General features: G+C 35.7%; 1 protein-coding gene and 2 non-coding genes across 7 annotated transcripts in view; 2 read left to right on the top strand and 1 right to left on the bottom strand.

Annotated features, from left to right (window-relative positions):
* Positions 1-9,671, top strand: part of DNAJC5B (DnaJ heat shock protein family (Hsp40) member C5 beta) — a 107,068-nt gene extending 97,397 nt beyond the window's left edge. For all 5 annotated transcript variants that reach the window (XM_051970117.1, XM_051970118.1, XM_051970116.1 and 2 more), the window contains one exon: positions 8,368-9,671. In XM_051970117.1, the coding sequence (XP_051826077.1) occupies positions 8,368-8,459 (92 nt within the window). In that variant the 3' untranslated portion in view covers positions 8,460-9,671. The remainder of the gene's footprint in view (positions 1-8,367) is intronic.
* Positions 9,672-22,128: 12,457 nt separating this feature from the next.
* TRNAR-ACG (transfer RNA arginine (anticodon ACG)) lies at positions 22,129-22,201 on the bottom strand. The gene has a single exon. It is a non-coding gene; the product is annotated as a tRNA-Arg (tRNA).
* Positions 22,202-22,550: 349 nt separating this feature from the next.
* TRNAY-GUA (transfer RNA tyrosine (anticodon GUA)) lies at positions 22,551-22,642 on the top strand. Its single transcript is given in 2 exon segments — positions 22,551-22,587; positions 22,607-22,642. It is a non-coding gene; the product is annotated as a tRNA-Tyr (tRNA).
* The last annotated feature ends 966 nt before the right edge of the window (positions 22,643-23,608 follow it).

Genomic DNA, 23,608 nt, shown 5'->3' with positions numbered 1-23,608 from the left:
GAATGTAAGAAAAGAGAAGGGTTAATATATAAAAGAGATTTATTTCCTTTGGTCCTACAGACCAAAAACAAAAATAATGAATAAATATTACAAAAAGGCAATTAAAAAAAATCTTAATGTTGGGAAAACCTAAGAAAGTTGAACTTTCTTCAAGTAAAACTGGAAGGGTTAATAGTTTCTTCTTCACTAGAATACTGAAAACAGAAGGTAGATGACCACACTGTTAAACAGTTTCAGTCATATCCAACTAACTATTCATGAGCCCATTTGGGGTTTTCTTGGCAAAGATATTGGATTGGTTGTCCATCTCTCCTTCTCATTTTACAGTTGAGGAAACTGAGGCAAACAGAGTTAAGTGACTTCCTCAGGATCACATTATAGAAATAGTATCAGATGAATGCTGCCAGATGGCATTTAGGGGACTGTGAAAAGGGACAATCAGGAATACAACTTTCATGTTACCTGATTGATGATGAGTAGAATAGATTAAAAAAGTGAATCCATTAGAAAGTTCTTGGGGGCACACACACTCTGTAGTCCTGGTTACTAAGGAGCCTGAGATTCTTGGATCACAGGAGCTCAGTAGTTCTTAGTTGCAGTGGAGCTAAAGTCCATTGGGTATCTGCAACTAATAAGGTGAGTCCCTGGTTGCAGAAGGCCAGCAGGCTACCTAGGGAGGAACAAATTGACTCAATTTGGAAAACAGCACATTAAAGCTTCACTACCAGTCAGTAGTTCAGTAGAGGGGTGGTTAGACCTATGAATAGCTACTGATTTTCCAGCCTCATGAGATAGGGAGCAATAGTTCTTACTCCTTCCCTTCAAAAAAGTTGACATTCTGACATTGAGAACTTTACTTTAGTAACTCTGAAAGGAAAGGGGGAAAAAAAAGGCAGGAAACATGAATTTCCTATTTAGTATTCCTTTTCATTTCATTTTGGGCTAAACATAGACTCTCAAGCATTGGCAGGAATTTAGATGGCATATAGTCTAAACTCTCACCAACTACAGAAGTTTCTTCTACAATACATCTGTCTAGTCAATCAGCTCCTACATATATATTCTGAGATCATATATTTAGTGATGAAAGGGACTTTTGAGGTCACCTACTCAATCAGCAAGCATTTATTAAGTAACTAGTATATGTGCCAAGCATTGTACTACACAAAGTGCATATAAAGACAAAAACAAGTATCCTTTACATATGGACAAAACTGAGGCCTAAAAAGTTGGTGTGAACTTTCCAAGTTCCTACAGGTAATAAGTGGCAGGGCTAGTGCCTCCAAACCTAGCAGTCTCTCCACTGTATGATTTTGGTGGCTGTAATTGTTTTTTCTTTTTTTTTGTTTAAACGACATCTAGATGGTCATTTGGAGGTTCTGAATAGAGAAATTTCTCCAGATGGGCTATTATTTGAAATTTATTACTTTAAATTCATTTCTTTTTCTCCCTTCAAACTACTCCTTTATAATATACATTAGGTGAGGATGTTACAAGAACAGAATAATCAATGTCTATTACCAGAGAAAAGAGACTTCCATCAGGAATACAGAGTGTTCCTAAGGGAGGTCTGGAATGCTTTTATGTGATTTATCTGGCTCATTACTTCAAATGAAACCTGGGATTTTGTCTTGAGTACATATAACAATCACAAATCACACTTTGCTTATGCTGTGGAAATGTTACCTGCCTGTAATGACCATGGATAATTTCATTTCTGTACTTTGCAATAATTTTGGGGAAAAAAAAAAACAACCAATGTATATATTTGTGTGTGTGTATGTGTGTGTGTGTGTTCAGCTTATCTTATTCAGAACTCCAATCTACAAAAGTAAAGTCCAAAAAGGGTGAGTTCATGTTTCCCCATGCCATACAAGGCTGAATAGGAGCTAACTATAGATATGTGCTTCTAATTTGAATTCTGATGTTTGACATCTCCCTGCTAAAGACATAATGGAATATACTATAATACACACTTCTCAATCCATACAAATCAATGTTTGGATATCAAATTCTATTTTTCCTCCATTGACTTACATAAAACAACTGGAAATATTTTCCAGCTTCCTTAAGACTTCTAATTTTAATTGATTTACAATTTTTTTTCCTGAAGGGAAGGAAGACATGCTATTTGTTGTTATTCAGTTTTATCTGACTCTTTGTGATCCCAGTTGGGATTTTCTTGGCAAAGATACTGGCGTGGTTTACCATTCGCTTTTCCAGTTCACTTTACAGATGAGGCAGGGTTAAGTGACTTGCCGAGGGTCACACATCCTCTATGTCACCTGCAGATAATGTAATGTAATGCTCTCTTAACAAAAGTATCTTCAAGTGTTTCCTGCAGTCTCTTTAAATACCTCAGTGAATCTGGTCAGTAGGGGAGACTAGCCTGGTAATTTTAGGATTCATAAGCAGTCCTGAGAGCTGATTCTACTTAAGCTTTCACATTTATTATAATAGAAAGAGTGCTGGAATGGGAATCAGGAGTCCTGTGTCTATGCTACCAGCCTGCATGCATTTTTGTGATTGATTTTGTGGGGAAGACTATGGCAAAGTCCCAGGACTAAGCACAGTGAGGAACTCCTTCCAGCAAACACACATTATATCCTTTATCTTGGCCAGCCATGTTGAAGTCATGCTGTTGAATAGAAAGGGACCGAGGGATAATAAGTGGATGATTTAGAGATGATCCACCCCCATTACTGAAGGAAAGTAGACTGAGCTAAGTGTTTTGTCAATAGTCACTCAACTAGAAGTGTCTGAGAAGAAATTTGAGTCTAGATTATCCTGGATACAACAGATATACAAAGAAGGTTTAGGAGCAGTCATCTTGTACCCTGCTATCATAAAAATGAATCCTGTTGATTCAGAATCAATGGAATACATCTTAAAACATTGTTAAAGTGGGGATAAACTGCTCCACAGGCTTGTTATGAGATTCAAGAGATCTTGCATGTAAAGTGATTTGCAAACCTCAAAATCAACCTGAGCTGCTATTATCATTTTTTCTTCTTTTTTCTCCTTGAACCTCCAATATCCAGAACTGTCTTTATCACATAGTAGGTATTTAATAAATGTAGATTTTAATTGAACTTTCAAAGGGGAAAGAATCAGACAACAAAAATGCTCCAAGTTCAATAAAATACTGGGGTTTTTTGGAGTCATCACCCTCCACTCTCTAGTTTACTCCCTCTTTCCCTACTTTTTAGATATGGTCTCTAATGGAGAAGCAGTTGTAGTGTGACCTTGTACCCAAGATGTCAGCTGTAGCACACACAGAAATATGTTAACAGCTTACTCACTCTTGCCTTTCCCCCTGGAAAGAACCCAAACTGAGGTCATGCCGTATGCTGTGTAATTAGACTCCTGCTCTTGGCCAAGATACTAAGTTCTCTCTATATTTTATATTTGAGGCTCACCCTGACATTTTAGTGCTCTGAAAATAAGGTAGAAGGAGTCTGAACTTGTCCCCCCATTAACTCAGAATTCAGAGAAAGTAATGATTTTTATGCTTAAGGAAGCATTTCCCAAAACACTGGAAAGAAGACCTGAAGATCTGTCTTCTTATTGTTGATCACAGTTCAAATGTGCTATATATTCTTGGCTTACTAGGAGAGCAGTGCATATTCAAAGACAGAAGATACCTTGGCTAGAAAATCCTTTTCCATCCCCATTCTGCCAATTATTCCCTTTCTATTGTCATATCCATATCTATCCAAAATTTTCACACTTTAGGAAAGTCTTGGCAAAAATTCCAACATTATTAGCATTATAGAATCAATCATAGGTCATAAATAAGAGGACTTAGAGCTAGAATTTTAGGAACTTCAAAGATCACCTAGTCCAATCCTTTATTCTGCAGAAACAAAAACTGATGTCCATAGAAACAAAATTATTTCTCCAACATCATATACCTGGGAAGTTTCAAAGTCAAAATTAAAATTCAGATCCAAATGTAGTGTTCTTTTTCTTATACCTCTCCAGAGTCCTCTATTATTTGGCCTTGGAAACTAAACTAAGAGGACAAAGAGTTATTCAATTCCAAGTAATTGTAAAAAGAAAAAACTGAGAACTGCTAATAAAATGACAAAATCAGAACTCCGGTCTGGTTCTTGAAGGCTCAAATGGGTCAGAAATGGAAAGGGCCTCACGTTGACTTTCAGCTGTTTGGGGGAACATCTGTGAGGCCTTAACAGCTCATGAAAATCTAGTAAAAGCTATATTGAGCAAACTGATTCACTGCTCTCACCTAGTGTCTTAGCCACACTTAGCTGACATTCTCACAAAGACAAAGGTGATCAGCAGCAGGAGAAGTCAGGAGGGCTTGGTGGGTCACTTATTCATATGGTCTTCCCAACTTTGCAGGAAAAACTTCCCCAAAAGATTCCAGTTTAAAAGAGCACAAAGAAACCTATCTCTGTTTCTTTAAGTCTTTATCAATACTTTAAATTGTTACTACTATCATTCACCCCAATCAATGAAGGACCTGAGAGCAGGATTATAGATCTAGAGCTGAATGTCAGTGGTAATATTCAATTCCAAGTAATTGTAAAAAGAAAAAACTGAGAACTGCTAATAAAATGACAAAATCAGAACTCCGGTCTGGTTCTTGAAGGCTCAAATGGGTCAGAAATGGAAAGGGCCTCACGTTGACTTTCAGCTGTTTGGGCTGAAACACCAACCCATCCATCAGAGACCATCAAGTCAATTCCCTCATTTTACAAATAAAGAAACTTATTATTTCCTTAGGAAAGGGTAAGTAATCTTTCCAAGGTCACACAGCAATCCAAGGACAGGATTTGACTCCAGGTCTTCTGATTCCAAAGCTAGTATGCTTTTCATTGTACCAAATTAAAGGGGAGAGGGAAAAAATTCTGGGTGCTAGAAAACAGGGTTGAAATATCAACAGAAGGTAGAGAGGTTTAAAAAAAAAAGGGTGTGTTTGTTATGTATGTGTGTGATCACACATATATAAATTTCAATTCTTTAACAGTTTTGTCTAGGGCTAATCCCTTGTATCCAATGGACTTGTAGTTGTAACCACTAAGAACTATTTCTTTTGTGGCTCTTGCTGCTTCCTCCTCTTATTGTTGCATGAAGAGGAGAGAGCTGTTAGCAATATTACCACTGACATTCAGCATAGACATAAATGAACAAGATCCTTGCCAGCAAAAGAAAAACTAATCATTTAAAAAATGTTATCATTTTAATTCCCCACTCAATTACATGTTAAAAAAAACAATTTTAATAGTTTTTTAAAGTTCTGAGTTCCAAAGTTTATTCTTCCCTCCTCCTTGAAATATTATATAAGTGCAATCATGTAAAACATTTCCATTTTGTACAAGACTCCTCAAATAAAAAAGTGAAAAACAGCATGCTTCAATCTCTACTCAAGCAATAACAGTTCTTTCTCTGGAGCTGATGATATGCTTCATCATGAGTCCTTTGGGATTTTCACAGATCATTGTATTGCTAAAAATAGCTAAGTCATTCTGTTCTTCAAAGCACAATATTGCTGTTATTGTACACTATGTTCTGGTTCTGTTTACTTCACTTTGCATCAGTTCATGTAAGTCTTTTCAGGTTTTTATGAAATCATCCTGCTTATCATTTCTTATAGCATAATATTCCACTACAATCATATACCACAGCTTATTTAACCATTTCCCAATGGATGGGCATCTCTTTGATTTCTAATTCTTAGCCAGCACAAAAAGAGCTGCTATAAGTATTTTTGTACAAATAGGCCTTTCCCCTGCCTTTTTGATGTCTTTAGGATATAGACCAGACTTAGAGTAGTATTGCTGGATCAAAGTTTGACTCCCTTTCAAAAAACCAGTTATTACAATTGTTTGGTACATCGTTTACATGAAGATAGAGGCAGTGTGCATAAGCATAAATTGGGGGGGGGTGTTTCACAAAGAGTCTAATCCAACTAAACAACTCTATGTCACCTCTCATGTTAGCTATGCTCACTCCCTCTTTCCCCAGATTTAGCATTCTCCTCTTGTCCTCAAGACCAACCATGCCCCAGTTAAAAAGAGGGCAGCATAAATATGAGGCTCTCCCTAATGAGGAGGGAACTAGACTCTGAGAAGTAAACAGCTGGAATAATAATTCCAAAGAATAACCCTCATTTGAGAAATCATACAGTAAAATTTGAGATAATAGTTGCTAATCTTGTCTGGTTAAACCTATGGTCCTCAAAATGATGTTTTCAATTGCATAAAATAAAATGTAAAGGAAAATAAAGAAAAGCAATTTTAAGTAAAATATGTTTACTTTACTAAAAAATATTCGTGGATCTCAGGTTAAGAATCCTCAGTTAAGGGGGAAAAGAAATAAATACTGGGTCATTGCTGATTCCTCATTTAAGGGTACTGAGTCAGTTATTGTTGATTAACAATACGGAAGTGGGCTGTCTTCTCAAGCAATCTACACAGGATGTGACAGGGCTTCCCAAGACTTGTCAAACCTGATGACTAATATCAACTTTTGGTGAGTCACACACTTGATGATATTGCCAGAAGAAATCTAGAAAACACAGTTAGGGATTATGAAATCTTAGGCAAAAAGACTGAAGGCTTTAGGGACACAGGTGGTATTTTCATCACAGCTGCTATTCAAAAACAAATGTTTCAAAAGTCAAAGGCAGATTTGAGAAGCAGTTGGTTGAGAAAATGGCATCCTAGAACATAATTTGGATTTTTGGACCAGGAACTAAAATATATATATACATGGCAGATTTTTGGCAAGGATAGAGTATACTTAATAAGGGCAGGTAAAATTGTGTTTGTCCTGCAGTTTCACAAATTCAATCAAAAAGGCTTTAAAAGGAAAATAATATCTGCACATCAACCATGTGCAACCACCATGGAGAGTGGCCAAAAGGTTGGAAGAAGAGCAGAAGGGATAAAACTCTACCCCAAGTGAGAATGCTGATGACAGGGGTGAAGTTCTTTAGTAAATTGTGTTAAAAATCTAAAAAGATAATATGTATAGCTCAGGACAAATTTCCTTCCAAACTTGGTTCTACTTGGTGACTTTTTGCTGGTTCTTGAAGAGGACACTCCATATCTAGACTCCATTCTTTTTCTTCGACTTATCTTCTGTCCCCCATTCCTGGTTTGTTCTTCCTACTCATCTCTGCCTCCTGACTTTCCCAGCTCTTCTCAAAATTTAACTCACACTTTTTAGGAAGAAGTTTTTCTCAGTTCTCCTCTCCCATCCCATCCCATTGCTAGTACCTTTCCTCAAGAATTCCTCAATTTATCCTACAGCTCTTGTATGTACAGGATTATTTGCATGTTATCTGTCATTACAATGGGAGCTCTTTAAGGGCAGAGACTACTTCTACCTTTCTTTATATTTCCAGGGTTTAGTAAAATATCTGGCACATAGTAAGTTCTTAATTGATACTTGTTCACATGACTCTAACCACCCTACAGAGGTCCTCAAACTTTTTAAATAGGGGGCCAGTTCACTGTCTCTCAGACTGTTGGAGGGCTGGACTACAGTAAAAACAAAAACTTTGTTTTGTGGGCCTTTAAATAAAGAAACTTCATAGCCCTGGGTGAGGAGGATAATCATCCTCAGCTGCCACATCTGGCCCCATAGTTTGAGGACCCCAAACCTAGAATGAGTCATTTTTCTACGAATCTGTTTTCTCATCAGTAACATGAAAGGGTGAACATGGGGAACGGACTACATAGTCATTTCTAACACTCTGTGAGCTTTAAGGTTAGAGAATGAGAACAACAGGAAAACATAGGGCTGTATACTTGAACAAATTGTCAGTAAATACTGTCTTTCCCATAGGAAGTTAACAAATAGAAGAAAATCCAGAATTTATTTTAAATAGATGGATAGTATAAAATACATGCATTTTATATAAAATAAATAAATAATATGATATTTTACATATATATAATGTGTTGTGGACTCTTTATGACTTCTTTTTTGAGATTTTCTTAGCAAAGAAACTAGGATGGATAAGAAACTATTGGAATTTTCTAGTTTGGCATTTTCTTCTCCAGCTTATTTTACAGTGAGGAAATTTAAAAGAAACAGGATTAAGTGATTTGCCCAGTCACACAGCTAGTAGATGTCAGATTTGAATTCAGATTTTTTTGACTCCAGTCCCATTGCACCTCCCAGCTACCCCTATATATAATGTACGTGTGTCTGTGTGTGTATGTATTTGCATATGTCTGTGTTATCTATTATATGTTTTTATATGTGTTTATATATATGTGTGTGTGCTTGTATATAGCTAATGATATATCTACTTGATTTTTCTTGAAGTGCATCTATCATTTGTTCTTAAAAGACAATATAATGAAGAGGATGTTATTTTGTTTCTTTCAGAGGCAGACTTCCCCATCACTCTCCAGCCTACCAGTGCAAATGAGAAAACCCAACTAATCAGAGAATCCCGCAGCTATACTACAGACTCCTAGATGACCAGCAAGCTCAAGTTCATGGATCCTTCTGGAAATAGCAGCAATGCGCCTGGCAAGTGGAGGGATACCTGAAGGAAAGAGCCCCAATGATGTTGCAAAACCCCAGGAATCCCTTTCCTATTTACACTTTATTTTGAGGTTAGGCACAGGTGGTTGCAATGTAATTTTCTGAGCATGCAGACTCTCTTTGAGTAGACTTTCTAATGAAAGAGATTCGATTAGACAAATTAAGATCTGCAGAATATACCTTGTGTTCCCCTTCACTTTTCCCCTCTCCCCAGATACTATAGGGGCCCAGCAGATTTTAAGGACCAATGTGCCCTTATGGGCCAGTCCCAATACTAAAAATGGGAATCGATGATGGGAGCATTTCTCTTTTCCTCTAATAACTAAAAGAAGTCACAAGAACAGTCACTGATGTTTAAAAAAAAGAAACAATCCCCGCCCCCCACATATTTAGGGGAGAATTTAAGAAACATTTATCAAGAGGGAGAGTTTTCCCATGACCTCTTGCAGCCAGAGAGATTTCCCAACTCACTCCTAGTGGGTTTGGGTTGCATCATGTTAACAACATCACTGCAGATTGTTGACGGGTGGGAAACAACTTATGCTCATACATAAACGTTGGCTTTCACAGACTTTCCAGCAGCAGAAGAATATAAGGAAAAGGTTAAAGGGCACTTCACAAAGCATCCTCTTAAAATTAGAATTTGAAAGGTCTAAATCACCATTCAAAAAATTGGGATTTGCAAAACATTTCTTTGCTACTAGATTTCTCCTCTCTTTCCTTCCTCACTCCTTCAATTATTTTGCTACATTAGATCTTACAATGAGTTGAGGTAATTATTTTGAGCCATGACTCAGAATTTGCTGTAAAGTCATTACCTGCTACTGGCCATGTTGCAGGGGCTTTGCATCTTAGATTAGCTGGATTAGAAATAAGAAAGACATGCCAGAAACACTAACTTTCAGTCCTTAAATTTCACAGACCTCTTTTTTTTGGAACTGGTTTCATTCTGAAGAAAAAAAGCTCAGCTATATACATTAGAGGAGGGTGTATCTATCTAGAAGAGGGAGGTGAAATTTGGTCCATTTTCTGATTCAATTACTTCATTCATGTTTCAGTAAAAGAGGAGGGATGGAAGTAATGAGTAGGGGACAAAAATATCTCAAAAAATTGTACAGGAATAAAAATGTATTGTTTTAAAAGAGTTTCATTCTTTTTCCTCTCAAAAAAAATTGTTCCTTTAAACATTAAATATCTCTCCTGCTATCATTTCTCATTTCCCAATAGAACTACATTCAATTGCTAAATACATATTGTTATATTTCTAGGCTCATAAGTTCTGGGAAATGTTTCAGTTCAGGTAAGGTATATAATAAAAAAAGCCTTTGGGCTTGGGAGTCAAAAGATCTCTACCCACTTGCAGAATTAAGTGAGGATTTGATAATAGATAAGATAGAAATAGCTCACTTTTATATGGTGTTTTGCAGTTTGCAAAGCAGTGTTAACAATTATCCTGTTAGGTAGGCAAGGCAAACAGGAGGGTTTAACATTATAAATATGAAAAACTGGCCCTACTAAGCTAATTGACTTATGTAAGGTCAATAGTTACTAAATGGCCAAGCCTAAACTCAAATCCAAATATTCTCAGTCCTTCTCTGTCTTTCCATCAGAATGCATTGCCCCTCTGGTGTCTGAGAAAATTAATGGTGTTAACCTCATTTTTTCCAAGTCAAGACGCTTTTCCCCTCACTTAATAGTATTTGTTACTGACATGAAAAGATAGCTTTTAACATTCATTTTTATAAGATTTTGAATTTCAAATTTTTTTTATCCCTCCCTCTCTCCCTTCCCCAAGATGGCAAGCAATCTGATGTAGGTTGTACATGTACAATTATATGAAATATATTTCCACATTAGTCATGTTGAGAAAGAAGAATCAGAACAAAAGGGAAAATTAGTGGTCTTATCTAAGCCAAGCATATCATCTTATATCTGTATATATAGCTACTATGCATAAATGTAATGAGATTTTATAAACACATACTTCTTGTGTAACATGAAATCTACCCGGAAAAATACAAAAATCTCACATTATACCCTTAAATTATACTGCTTTCACAGCTCCAGCAAGTCCATCAGAGGTACAATTCATTGCTGACTTTCCAAGTAACTAAGTGGCTAGTTCCTCCTGATGTTGGCTCACAAGACTATATGCTGCCTAATCCACCTGTCATTTCAGCTACTCGCAGCCCTCCCACTTTGTCTCTAGGGAAAGAATAAAGACTAGTTAGCAGTTTAGTTACATATTGCCCCCTGCTGGTAAATGTAACTCAAGCTCTTGGGTTTCCAACCTCATCTGGGTATCTCTGCTGTAGACAGATCCTTCTCTCTATCTGGGCACAGAGTAGGAAGATGGAATGGTAGGAGGAGAGGAAAATTGTGGCCCACAAATTACGATGTAAAGGCGGTCATGCTTCCAAGAATGAGGTAAACCATGATTTCTACTTGCTGGTTTTAGTCATTTTTTTAGTTGTGACCGACTCTCCCTGACCCCATTTGGGGGTTTTTTGGCAAAGATACAGTGGTTTGCCATTTCCTTCTCCAGCTTATTTTGCAGGCGAGGAGCCAGAGAAAAACAGGGTTAATTGACTTGGCTAGGGTCACACAGCCTAATTTCAGAGGCCAAATTTGAAATCAGGAAGATTTCTGACTCCAGGCCAAAGTTGCCCTAGCTTCCACTTAAGTTTATTTCTGGTGTGCAATCAAGTCAGTCAGTCAGACATCAAACATCTGGTCTATCCCAGGCATTATACTAAATGCTAGGGATACAAAGAAAGGGAAAAGACAATTCCTACCCTCAAGAAACTCACAATCTAATAGACAAGATATTGTCTACATAATAGACAATATACAATTATGTACAAACAAATAATGTGCATAATAATCAACAGAGGACTGGCACCAGAATTGAGAAGGCTCAGGAAAGACCGCCTGTCAAAAAAAAATTTTTTTTTTTAAATGGAACTTGAAGGAAGCCAGAGAAGTTTAAAAGCAGAGAAGGAAAAATATGCCATGTGTGGAGAATGGCCAGTAAAAATGGCCAGATAACAGAACTAGCTTGCATATAGTAGATTTCAATAAATGTGCAGTTGAATGATCACATTGTAGACTCCACAAAGATAATCTGGAGCTTCCCTTCACACCCTATGACGTGTCTGCCTGTATTTTTGAAGTTTATAATCACAGGAAAGGGGTTCCTGCTGAAAGTATAAGCAATTTAACAAAATATAATTACAGAAATTGTGTGCGACCACTTAAATAATCCCTTTAGCCCTAGCTATATTAAAACAAAACAAAACAAAACAAAACCTTTAAGTGTTCTCTATAATTGGCCCATAATATCTTTTGCTCTGGAAATACAAGGACAAATAGTCTTAATACAGAATGGATTTTTTTTTTTTTTTTTTTTTTTGCCTAAAGTCTTAATTGGTGTTTTGAGAAACTAAGACAAAACTGGAAGAAAATCTTTTTAAAAAGAATTAACATTTAACATAATTATTTTATCTTAAGGTAATAAAACTCTAAATCCTGAATAGTACAAATGCTAAAAGGAAATTTAGAAATTTTATGTGGCCTGAACTTAGTCAATTTAAATGGTAATGATCTCCTTGACTTGCTGGCCCACATATAAACTGATTTAAAGGAAACTGACTTAATGGAAGTAGTGTCAGACTGGAGTATGAAAAGGATTCTCATTGCGACTCTGTTGATAACCAACTTTTTGGCCTAAGGCACGCACACACATTTTATTTGTCACAAAGGTGACAAGAAAGATACTGAAATAAATGGTATCTTGGGTACCTCCCAACTCTAAAATTCTGTCATATTCTCAGGTTGACAGATTATTAAAATATAGTCCAGGAGGTTCCTCTGTATTTCTTCTTAGATTCCATCTCTAAAAGAGGGGGGAAAACACACACACGCATTCTTCTGAAGTTCTATTGCCTTATGGAACTAGTCTAATTCTGGAAGGCTTTCGTAGACTTATACAGAAATAGGTAAGAAGGTAAGGTACTATGTAAAACTTAAATTATTATTTAAATATAAATTAATCTGATTTTAATTTCCTAAATTTGAAGATGGAATAGTAATTCTTTTTCTTTCCTGTAGATTCTGCAGGCCTAGCTGGGAATTCTGCTAGGGTGGAGGTGGGATGAAGAAATTCTCCCAGCCACAGTGTCAGCTAAGGGATAAAGACTTTGCCTGGAGAAGCGTGGTGGTGATGGTGATGGTTTTGTAGTTTAGGGGAGGGAGACTGTAAGAAGGATGCCAGTTCAGCTGAAATTGTAGTGTTAAATATCCGATTTAAACATTTTTCAAAATTTTTTTCATCTCATCAAATGTTGCTGAAGGCCTTCTGTATGTTTTAAATATACTTGAATATCTTAAGTTCATTATTATTGATAAATACTGCTAATAAAGGCTGCCTCTGTGTAAGAACTCCAGTTCTTTTCTCTGTCTTTGTATATTCCACTAAGTCCACTCAGGGAATAACCAAGCAGTCAAATGGCCAGTCTTTGAGGCAACAGACCGATTTCCATGTCTGGCTGTGTACTAGGCTGTTCATTTGCTTGAACTATTGGATGAAGTTAAAGAGAGTTATTCATTAACACATATGAGTAATACTCAAATAACACCCTTGGATTGTGACATTTAATAACTACTAATTAGTGGTGAGGATGATGATGACAGAGTGAGAAGCCTCTTTCCCTCCAGCTTACTGTCAACTTATTTACCTTAGATTAGATGATGAAATCAGAAAAGTAGATGTCTATTTTCCCACAACTTGCCATGAATCCTTGCTTTCTCTCTTTACACCTACAAATGGTATTTCAGTAAATCCATGATTTAATTAATATTTAAGCTACTAATTCAGATAACAATACTGTCACACTTTCTCATGCTGTATGATTTTTATCCACATTTTCCCATAACTGTTTCATAAAAAATGTATTCAATGTACTAGAAAATTAACCTTTTTGGAGGGGTGAGGAGCAGTACCCAGTTCAGATTGTTCATCCATTATCTTTCCTTTTTCCTAAATGACTTGTCTTTTTAAGACATTCTTGTTCAAGGGTACCGAATTTATTGTCAGAGGACTAATATCTCTCAAAGAAGAGGACATAAGCCCATGAAAGAAGAACAAAATGGTATTGATTATAATAATTATGAATCTTAAAAACAACTACTATTTTTGGTTAAAAAGGTAAAAGGTCATGGAGGAACCTGGCTTTCCCACTATACAAAAGATACTACAGCATTATATGCAATGGAGATGAACTAGAAGCTTTTCTAATAAAAGATGAGGAAAGCAAGGATGTTCATTATCACCACCAGTATTTTATATTGTGATAGAAATGTGAATTACAGCAATAAGACAAGAAAAAGAAACTGAAAGAATGAGCATAGGCAAAGACAAAATAAAAGTATTGCTTTCTGCAGATGAAATGATTGTTTACTTAAGAAAATCCTAGAGAGTCAACTAAAAATTAATTGAAACGATAATTTCAGCAGAGTTGCAGGATAAAAATAATCTATATAAATCATCAGTACTAATGCATATTAGCAACAAAACTCAGCAGGCAGAGATGGAGAAATTACATTTAAAATAATAATGTAAAAAACACAGGAATCTACTCATTATGACACACATAAGAAATATATGAATATAACCATAAAACAGTTTATGTTTTATGTAAAAGCTGATCTAAATAATTGGATGGGTAGACTAGCCAAAATAATAAAATTATTACCAAAATTAATTTACTTATCCAGTACTGTATCAATTAAAATACCAAAGGATTACTTTATAGAACTAGAAAATAAAACACTACTCAATGTAGAAGAACAAAAGATTAAGAATCTAAAAAAGGAAGAAATAGGCCCAGCAGAATTAAGTCTCAAACTGTATTATAAAGCAGTGGTCATCAAAATTTTATATTGGTTAAAAAGCAGATGGGTCTATAGAATAGATTAGTAATACAATATATAGAAGCAAATAAATCGGCCTTTATTTTTTTGCTTCCTATTCTTTTAGTTTAGTTTCAAAGATAAGATTTGCTTAGCTTTCTGACTGATGACAACTCTGGATGGGTAGGCATATCTAATTTTTGACTACAATGTACTTTCCAAAGTGAATCCACTGTCTTTGATCCTAACTAAATTAGAGCTTTGTGATTCAAACTCTTCTCTCTTTTTGGAACTTAACGCTTGAAGATATACCTGGTCTTATTTTTCATCACTTACTCACTGCTATATCTAAAGACATCAACAAATTCAGCAAAAACTGCTGGAAAAACTAGGAAAAAATCTGGCTTAAATTTGGTATAGACCAACCAAGATTAATTCCAAATGGATATATGATAAATATAAAAGGATATATCATAATAAAAAATAAGAACAAAAAAATTTCCTTTCAGACCTATGAACATGGAAAGTTTTTTTTATCAAAGAGTAACAATCCAGAAGATAAAATGAACAATTTTGATTATAACAAAATAGACATCTTTCCAATAAAGTAAAATGAAAAGGGAAGAATTAAACTTGGTATTAAGACAAGTCTGACTCAAGCTGAAACCTTCTTAGTTAAGTTGGAATGAAATTAAATCCTCAAAGGTCATCCACAGAATAAATACTTAGCAATAGCATAGAAAAGATATTTAATAGAGATGCCCCACAATTAAGGTTGATATGACTCCCTTCCCTTTGTCTCCATATAGAAAGACAATTGGTCAATACAATATTTGGGAAGATCTATCAAGTCTGAAAGGGCCGCACTCCATGCATATGGGCCTTTTTATGGCCTTGATAGACTAGGAAGTCACTTCAATATGATCAAAGGCTACCAGAAAATTATATGAAGTACAGCTTGAAACTAAAACAATCTTAAACAAGGGTTTGATAATGGCTTATCTTCTTTTAGGAAGAAAAAGCTGGCTTAATCCATTTTGAGGAGGACTAGAGGAACTTTTGTAGATTTATCACAATAGAGGGGTGAGGGGAGGGGGGGTTAATCCTTGCAACAAGTTTCTCTGTTAAAAATCTCATTTCCAAGATATAAGAACCATTCCTAAATTGCCTCAAAAGGAGAGAAAATAAATGCTTGCTATTTGAAAAAGGAAATAAAATGAGAAATAAACTAGGAGAAAAAATAAAGAAAAAGGGCACCAGATGTTCAAGATATTAAAAAAAAAACCCAATAATAACTATGTACTTAGATTGATGATACAAATAAACAAGAAGACATGATGCCCAAGAGGTAAGCACAAAATAAGAGAGTAATTTTTCTATAAGTATAAGCAAAATTTCAGGAAGTAAAAAGTTCTGTGGACACAAGGAATAGAAAATAAGGAATAATGCAAAATGTAAATTACATTTTAAGTAGATATTCTGTAAAAAAAAAAAAATTGGATAAAACAGAAGGTAGAAAACCTTACCTAAGTAGTAGACTCTCCAAAAAATAGAATGAAGCAAACAGATCCTGGGGACAACAAAAAATATAAGTTGACAAAAGTCAAAAGATTGAGAGAAATTAAAAATGTAAAGTATCTATTAACAAGTTGTCCCTAGCTTGATATGGAAAATGAGTTGAGAGGGAAAACCTAAGAATCATTAGGCTCTCCGAAATGACAACCAAACAACAACAACAAAAACTGTAATATATATTTCAAAATAATCACAGGAGAAAAATGTCCTGGTCTATTAGAATTAGAGGACAAAGTGAAAATCCACTGATCACTTCCTGAGAAAAATTTCAAATTAAAAATAGACAGGAATGTTATAGCCCAAATCTAAAACTTCCATGTCAAAGACAAAAATATTGCAAAGCATCCAGAAAAAGTTCACGTACCAAGGAATCAGTACTACAATCAAGGTCACATAAGACTTAGCACTAACTGCTATAAAGAAGATTAAATCTTGAACTATAATATTCTACAAAAGGCAAAAGATAAAGCTTTATATAACCAAGAATAACTTATTCTGCAAGATTGGATATGATTTTAGAGTGAAAAAATTGACTTGTAATAAAGGACTTTAAGCATCCTTATGAAAAGGCCAGAGCTGAATAAAACCCTTGAAATGAGATCAATAGTGTGGTATAAATACATGTGATCAATTGGCTAGAACTAAATAGCAAATAGAAGTGGGGAGGGGAAGAAGGAGGGAGGAAAATAGGAAGCACAAGGATAGTCATTTCATTACATCTTAATTGATTATCTGTAAGGGTCCTTTAAATGGGTGGCCACAGTGCAACAAGAGATTTGAGTGGCCGGGAAGTAATCTCTGTGGGTAAGGACTGCCCCTTGGGTGGGATTCTGTCCATATTGAAGATAGCTTCTTAATGGGAGACAGCTCCCTCTCTGATTGGCTGTGTGTGATCCTCTATAAGCCCACTGGGGGCAGCAAGTCTTGCTCTTTCTCCTGGAGTATCTGAGGCGAGTGGATGGATAGCTAAGAGAGGTAAGGAGGTTGATAGTGAACACTTGGGGCTTGGGACCAGGTGTTCACTAGGGAGTTAACAAGTCAGGGCATTATGTGAGGAGGTATAGCAAAGGCTTTAAGTTTGCACATGACTGGATGTTCTTGAGCGCCCTAAAGTACGAGTGGCTGAGGTCTCTGAAAGCCTCAGAGGAGGCGAGTTGGTAAAATTAGTTGACACTGCAAAGCTGAGTGGCCAGAAGTATCCTGAGGGCCTAGGAATCAGGAGAGACTGGTAATGGTAACTGCTATAAGAGCAAGTTACAACTAACAATATAGAAATCTCCCAATTACTATGTGGCCTAATATTATAAAGCCTTAAAATTCCATGCAAGATATAAAGCAGATGGACTCATTCACTACTGTAACAAGGACTTGCTGTCCTTGCACTGAAGTTTTGTCTAAAACTAGTGCTTTATTTTAATGATATAATGAAACCCTAGTCCTAAAATCCACTGGCATGGAGCTCTCTCCTTATTGGAAGAGTTCAGGGGTGGGCTAGAGTTACCAAGATTAGAGAGCAATCTCTTCAATCTTATTAAAACTTCCTTTGAGTCACTGTGTCTCTTCAGATTTTGGAGGGAAGATTCAGTTGATAGAAAAGAATTTCCTGGTGGGTAAGATCTAGGACACTCTTGGTTGTGCTGAGGGAGCTTGCTTCCAATGAGCGTCTTCATTTTGTATTTTCTGATATGTATTCTATGTGCATACTTCCTCCAATTTCTTCACTGCTATGATTTTGGAGAGATGTGTTTCTTGGCTAATTGCTATATGAGTGTTCATTGTGGAAGGGGTACTTGGCTGGAAAGGGATCAAGTTTAGGATGTGAAGCTTGGGGGTTCCAGCTTCTCCCAATAATGAAAGTGACCAGAAGTTAGACTGAACCTGAAAACTTTGCTCCTTTAGACAAATAATATTTAAGGGAGTAGATATAATTCTAGCCTGGTACTATGTCATATATTTATACATGATATAAACATATCATATACATTTATATGTAAATGTGATATACATATATTTATGATATAATTTATTATATAATTCTAGCCGGGTACTCCCTTTGATTGAGGAAAGCAGGGTGACCAGCTTCAGCCTTCCACCTTCTCCTCCTGGAAGGAATGAGATTCTCCCTTGGAGGGTGGAGAGAAAGAAAAGGCTAGAGATGTCCATTTTGTCTCCCTTAGAGCCATAAAATGACACCCCCATGTTGCAGTGGGGGACAGCCCTAGCCACAATACTACTTTAGTAAGAAAAAAAGTCTACTTGTTTCATTGTTTTTAAGTTCAGTGCTATTTAACATAAATGGGAATTTACCATAAGTGAAAGCAGTTTCCTAACTGTAAAACTATCTGGTATCTCCTTGTTTCTTTTTCAGATAATAAAGCATACCCCTGGCATTTCAAGTACTCTCATTTCCTACCTTGGATTATCCCCCTTTCTTTCTTAAGAAATGTTTTACTCTTTAGTCTTAAATTGTTGCAAAATGCTTCTAATGGCTTGTGGGCTCCATGCAGGCCTAAAAGGTTATGAAAATCCTATCTGTCCACCAGGAATCTGAATTTGCTAATTAGCAGATCTCTTAGCATGCTAATAAAGTCCTATTTTGAGTTTGACTTTATTTAGTCCAGTCAGTAGGTACACCTCTCCAAAGGGGATGGGGGAAAATTATCCCACAATGAAGTGATTATATTCTACTAGTGAGGGAAATGACAAATTTATCTTCACAATCCTAAAATCCTCAAGGATCAGAGGAATTAAGAAAAACGCTTTTTGTTTTGTGTTAAGTAAGGAAAGAAAAGGGAAGGGGGAAAAGGAACACTAGGAAAATGTGAGAAAGAAGGAACTTGCCCTCAAAAAAATGCAGTGTGTGAGAAAAACATGAAAAAATGGAAGAGAATTTATAATGAAATGAAGAAATTACTAGAAAATACTTCACCCTATTAATGTGCCAACTCAACTATCTTTTAAATGGATGGAAACTTAGAAAAATGCACAACACTCAGGTTAATATAATTAATAAAAAAAATTTAGACAAGATAATCTCAAAAAATCAAATTATTTTAATATTGTAACCCAATATAATTATATATTTATGTATACATAAACACAGTATATGCATAATATTAAACTGTTTGCAAAAATAGGAAAAGGGATATTATTAGTCAGGGAGAAACAAAATAAAAACTTTAGAGCAATATCATTAATGAATATCAGTGCAAAAAAAAAAAAACAGTAAAATATTAGCAAAAACCCTGAAGAAACATCTTAAAATATAATAAAACATAATTTGGTTGGATTTATATGATAAGTTGGTTTAATATTTTTAAAATATAAATATAACATAATAGGCTAAATTAATAACAAAGACAGGAATTACATGAATTGATAGATGCTAAAGAGGTTTTTGTCAAAGAAATCCTATTTAAAAAGCACATAATGCACATAATGCATCAGAAAAAAATGGACCTTTCCTTACTATAATTACTATAATTATAATCTAACTAAAATGAAGCACTAGCATTTTCTGTGGGGAATGCTAGAAGCCTTTCCAAAAGGATAAAAAGCAAGATAAGAAATATAAATTGAGGGAATAAATACAAGCAAAGAAGAAACAAACTTATTGTTCTTTGTAAATGATGTGATAGTCTACTTAGAGAATCTTAAGAGATTCAACTAAAATTAATTAAAACAATTAAGAACCTCAAATAGCAATACACAAAATAAACCCACATAAATTTTAATCTTTTTATATCATCAATTAAATCTGGCAAGAAGAGGGAGAAGCAATATTATCATATGGAATATATAAAATATTTGAGAGAACAGTCAATAAGGCAAGTTTTAAAAATATACTTATAAAAACAGACCTAAATAATTGGAGAAATATTAATTGCTCATGGTTGGATTGTAACAATTTAATGGCAATAACATGACAATAATAACTAAATGTATTACACTACTAATCAGCTTATCAAAGATTATTTTATAAAGCTAAAAAAATAACAAAATTCAAGATTCTTAAAAGAAATAATGTAAAAAATTGAAAAGGAAGGTTAAAAAAAAAAAAAGGGAAGCTTTTATGATTATAGCAGTACCAGATGTCAAACTATATACCACAAAATAGGAATCATCAAAAAGCAGTTGACATTGTTTAAAAAAAATTGATAATAAATAATACATATTTATAATATTTATAAAATAATAAATAAAAAAATAAAGTGAAAAAAATAGCATAAATTAATAGACCCTAAGGGCTCATTATTGAATAAAAACTATTGCAAAAATTCTAAAAGCAGTTGAAATTGGACTTAGACCAATATTCCAAACAATACTACACAGTAAGTTCCAAATGGATCCATGACCCAGGTGTTTAAAAAGTATATCATAAACAAATTAGAAGAGATGTAAGGTCAACTGAAGGTTTGGGAAAGGAGAAACCTAGTAATGTTTTTAGGCAGTGGAAAGCAGCCAGGAAATATTGAAAATAAGAAAAAGTAAAGATAAAATCATAGAGAAGATTTTTTTTTTTTTTAAATGATGAGACCACAGACATGAGGCCTTGGCAAATAAGCCAATTTTTTCTTGGATTGAACCAAAGTAGCCAAGGAATAACATAGTGAATTATGTAGAGAGGTTTCAAGGGAAGGAATAAGGAAGAGCTCATGACAGGTGACTTTCATTTTGTCAGGAGATGGATGTTTCCTTCTAAAAAGGAGGGGAAGGGGATGTGATGGGAAGGATTTATGAGAAGTTCTCTTCTTTAGTTTAGTTTAGAATAGCCATTTCACAGAGTGTGATAATCCATCAAGGAAGAAAAAAACTTATTGCTCCATAGCAATGAAGACCAAATTTAGCTTATATAATATAAAACTGAAGTGGAGCCAGTCTGTACAGAAGAATGTGACTTCTAGCCTCCTTGGCAGCCAATGGTGGAGGGTGTGGGTAATTCAAGGTTAGGATTTGGCAAGGCATGAATGAATGGGATGGAATATCAGAGCAAAGGATTCAAAGGTCAAGTTCAGTGACCTAGTCAACTATGAGTCAGGACAATGGCAGGAAGAAAATGATGCTAAAACAGAAAACCAAAATGGTGAAAGGTCTGGAGTCTATGACATAAGAAGATCAGTTGAAGTTTAGTGAAGTTTTGTCTGGAAAAGAGAAGCCTGATTTACCAATTCTGCTTTATAAAAATCGAAGACAATGTTAATTAGGATCAATTTACAGAAAAATGGAAAATTTTAAATTGTGATTTTAATAGACAAAATTAAAATAAAAAAACCTTATTTTTAAATATTTTAAAACATTTTAAACACATGGAAGATTTCATTCCAAATTCAGAATTTAATAATTGCCCCCCCCAAAAAAAAAAAAGATTTCAGGAAAAGGAACTTAGCCTTAACATAAAATTCATGTCACTTATTACAAAATTAAGATAAAATGCATAAAGTAGAAAAATTCAGAAATAGTAGTCATAAATGTATATATCATGTGAACCATTGCCAAGATTGTTAGTAAACACAGTCTATGCTTTAATATACTACGTTTTAAAATTACTTTAGTCAAAAAGTAAATTCAAGCATGGATTGATTATATTTGAGGACCCAAAAACCTTTAAGTCAAGCAAAAGGGTTTTGAATAAGAGACAATTAGATCTGTCTTTGGCCTGAAAGGGCAAAATTAGGGATAATAGGGGGAAAGGGGGAAAAGGTTAAGTTTAGGTTGACTATCACCAAAAACACTGTTAACTAGTACTCTCCCAAAGGAGGGATGGGCTGCTCCACTTGATTTAGGGGACCTGGTCTGAGTTTACAGAATTGGGGTCTATTGTACAAGATACTGATTGCTGATTGGACCAAACAGAATCCAAGGTTGTCTGCTGCGCAAATGTTTACAAAACGCCTACTATGCACCAGGCACTGTAAGGAACGCTTTATAATGACCACTGCGCATTGCTATTAGTATGGTTTTGTGTCATAATGGTAGCATGGTGTGTGTATTTTAATTGTTCTCTGTGATTAGAAACAGAAGCAAAAAAGTAGATTCTCCGATTTTACAATCCATCCTACTCTATTCCATAGAAATAATTAAAATTTCAAAAATTCCATCCTTGGTGAAAAGAAACGAGCCAGGTAGGAGTCGAACCTACAATCTTCTGATCCGTAGTCAGACGCGTTATCCATTGCGCCACTGGCCCTTCGCAAATCGGGCGGGGGAGGGTGTCTACACAAAGTCTAGAAGGGCGGTGGCGCGCCCTATTTACCAATAGATTTGTCGCGTGGGTGGGGCGTGCAGGTGTGCCAAGCTGCCGCCATTGCCGCAGGGGGCTGAGGTAGGATTGGAGCGAGGACCGGACTAAGAACTTTTAGCGTGCTCCCTTGGACCTTTGCTTAGGTAGGTCTTTTGAATCCAAAGAGCAGGTAAGTAGTTGGGTATGCGCAGGCGCAAAAAAAAAAAAAAAAAAAAAATCCTTCTGCATACAAGGAACTTGTCAACCCCCGCTGTTAGCTGTTGAATCTCACGGGGGCGCACGCACGAACCGTGTCCCTTCGATAGCTCAGCTGGTAGAGCGGAGGACTGTAGTGTGAAACACGTGTGAGACATCCTTAGGTCGCTGGTTCGACTCCGGCTCGAAGGAGACTAATTTTTGGTTTTTTGTTTTCTTTTTTACCCCACTTCTACACCATGCAAGTGTAGACTTCTTATACGAAATAAAAGTAAAAGATTTCTTTCCTTTCCTGACTTACAATTTTCAACTTACATATTCTTCAAATGACCTTACATTTAATTGTATTTATATACTTCCCCCGTAAAATAAAAGCACCCTGAAGGCAGGGAGATTTTCCGGTTTGTAGGTCACTCAAGTCTTGGGTGCGCTTCCTACCCTTTCTCCCTTTTGTTTCCGGGGGATGGAATGGGGGAAAATGAATGATTGCTCATTCAAAACATTAATTTATAAAAGGATGATTAGGGTCACCTCTCCAACGACTGAGGCAGAAACAAAAGAGAGACAGCATAGAAAAGACGCTACGAAAAGCGGATAAAAATAGGGAGAGGCAGGGACAGAAAGACAGGGAAAGACACAGAAAGGAGAGTGAGCAAGTGACAGAGAGAAGAACAGCAACGAGACAAACCTAGAAACGGAAAGAAGCTGAGAGATCCGAGGAAAGGAGATAGAAACAGAAAACGCACATACGCGTCCACCCCCACCCCCACCCCGGAAAAGAGACAGAGATAGGAGGAGGCATGGAACAGAATAAAGAAACAAAAGGCAAAGATTAAGAGAAAAGGCAGAAAGAGAGGAGACAGAAATAGAAATTGGGAGAGACCAAGAGAGGGGAGAGACAAAGAAGAAATAGAAGATACAAGAAAGGGAAGGGGAAAAAAGAATGATCAGAGAGAAAAAGGCAATGATAGGAGAAAAGAGGTAGGGACAGATAAAAAGGAGAAAAAGGGACAAACATGAGATGGAGAGAGTGAAAAATGAGAGGCAGAAGTAGACAAACGGCACAAAGACAGCGAAAAGAATAGAAAGAAGAGAGAAGAAACAGAAGATGGCAATGATAGAAGAAAGACAAAAGAGGCAGGGACATATAGGGGAGAA

This window comes from Antechinus flavipes, chromosome 1 (genome assembly GCF_016432865.1).
Source record: "Antechinus flavipes isolate AdamAnt ecotype Samford, QLD, Australia chromosome 1, AdamAnt_v2, whole genome shotgun sequence".
NCBI lineage: Eukaryota > Metazoa > Chordata > Mammalia > Dasyuromorphia > Dasyuridae > Antechinus > Antechinus flavipes.
Note: the sequence above shows the minus strand (reverse complement) of the source record. Positions and strands in the feature narration are given on the sequence as shown.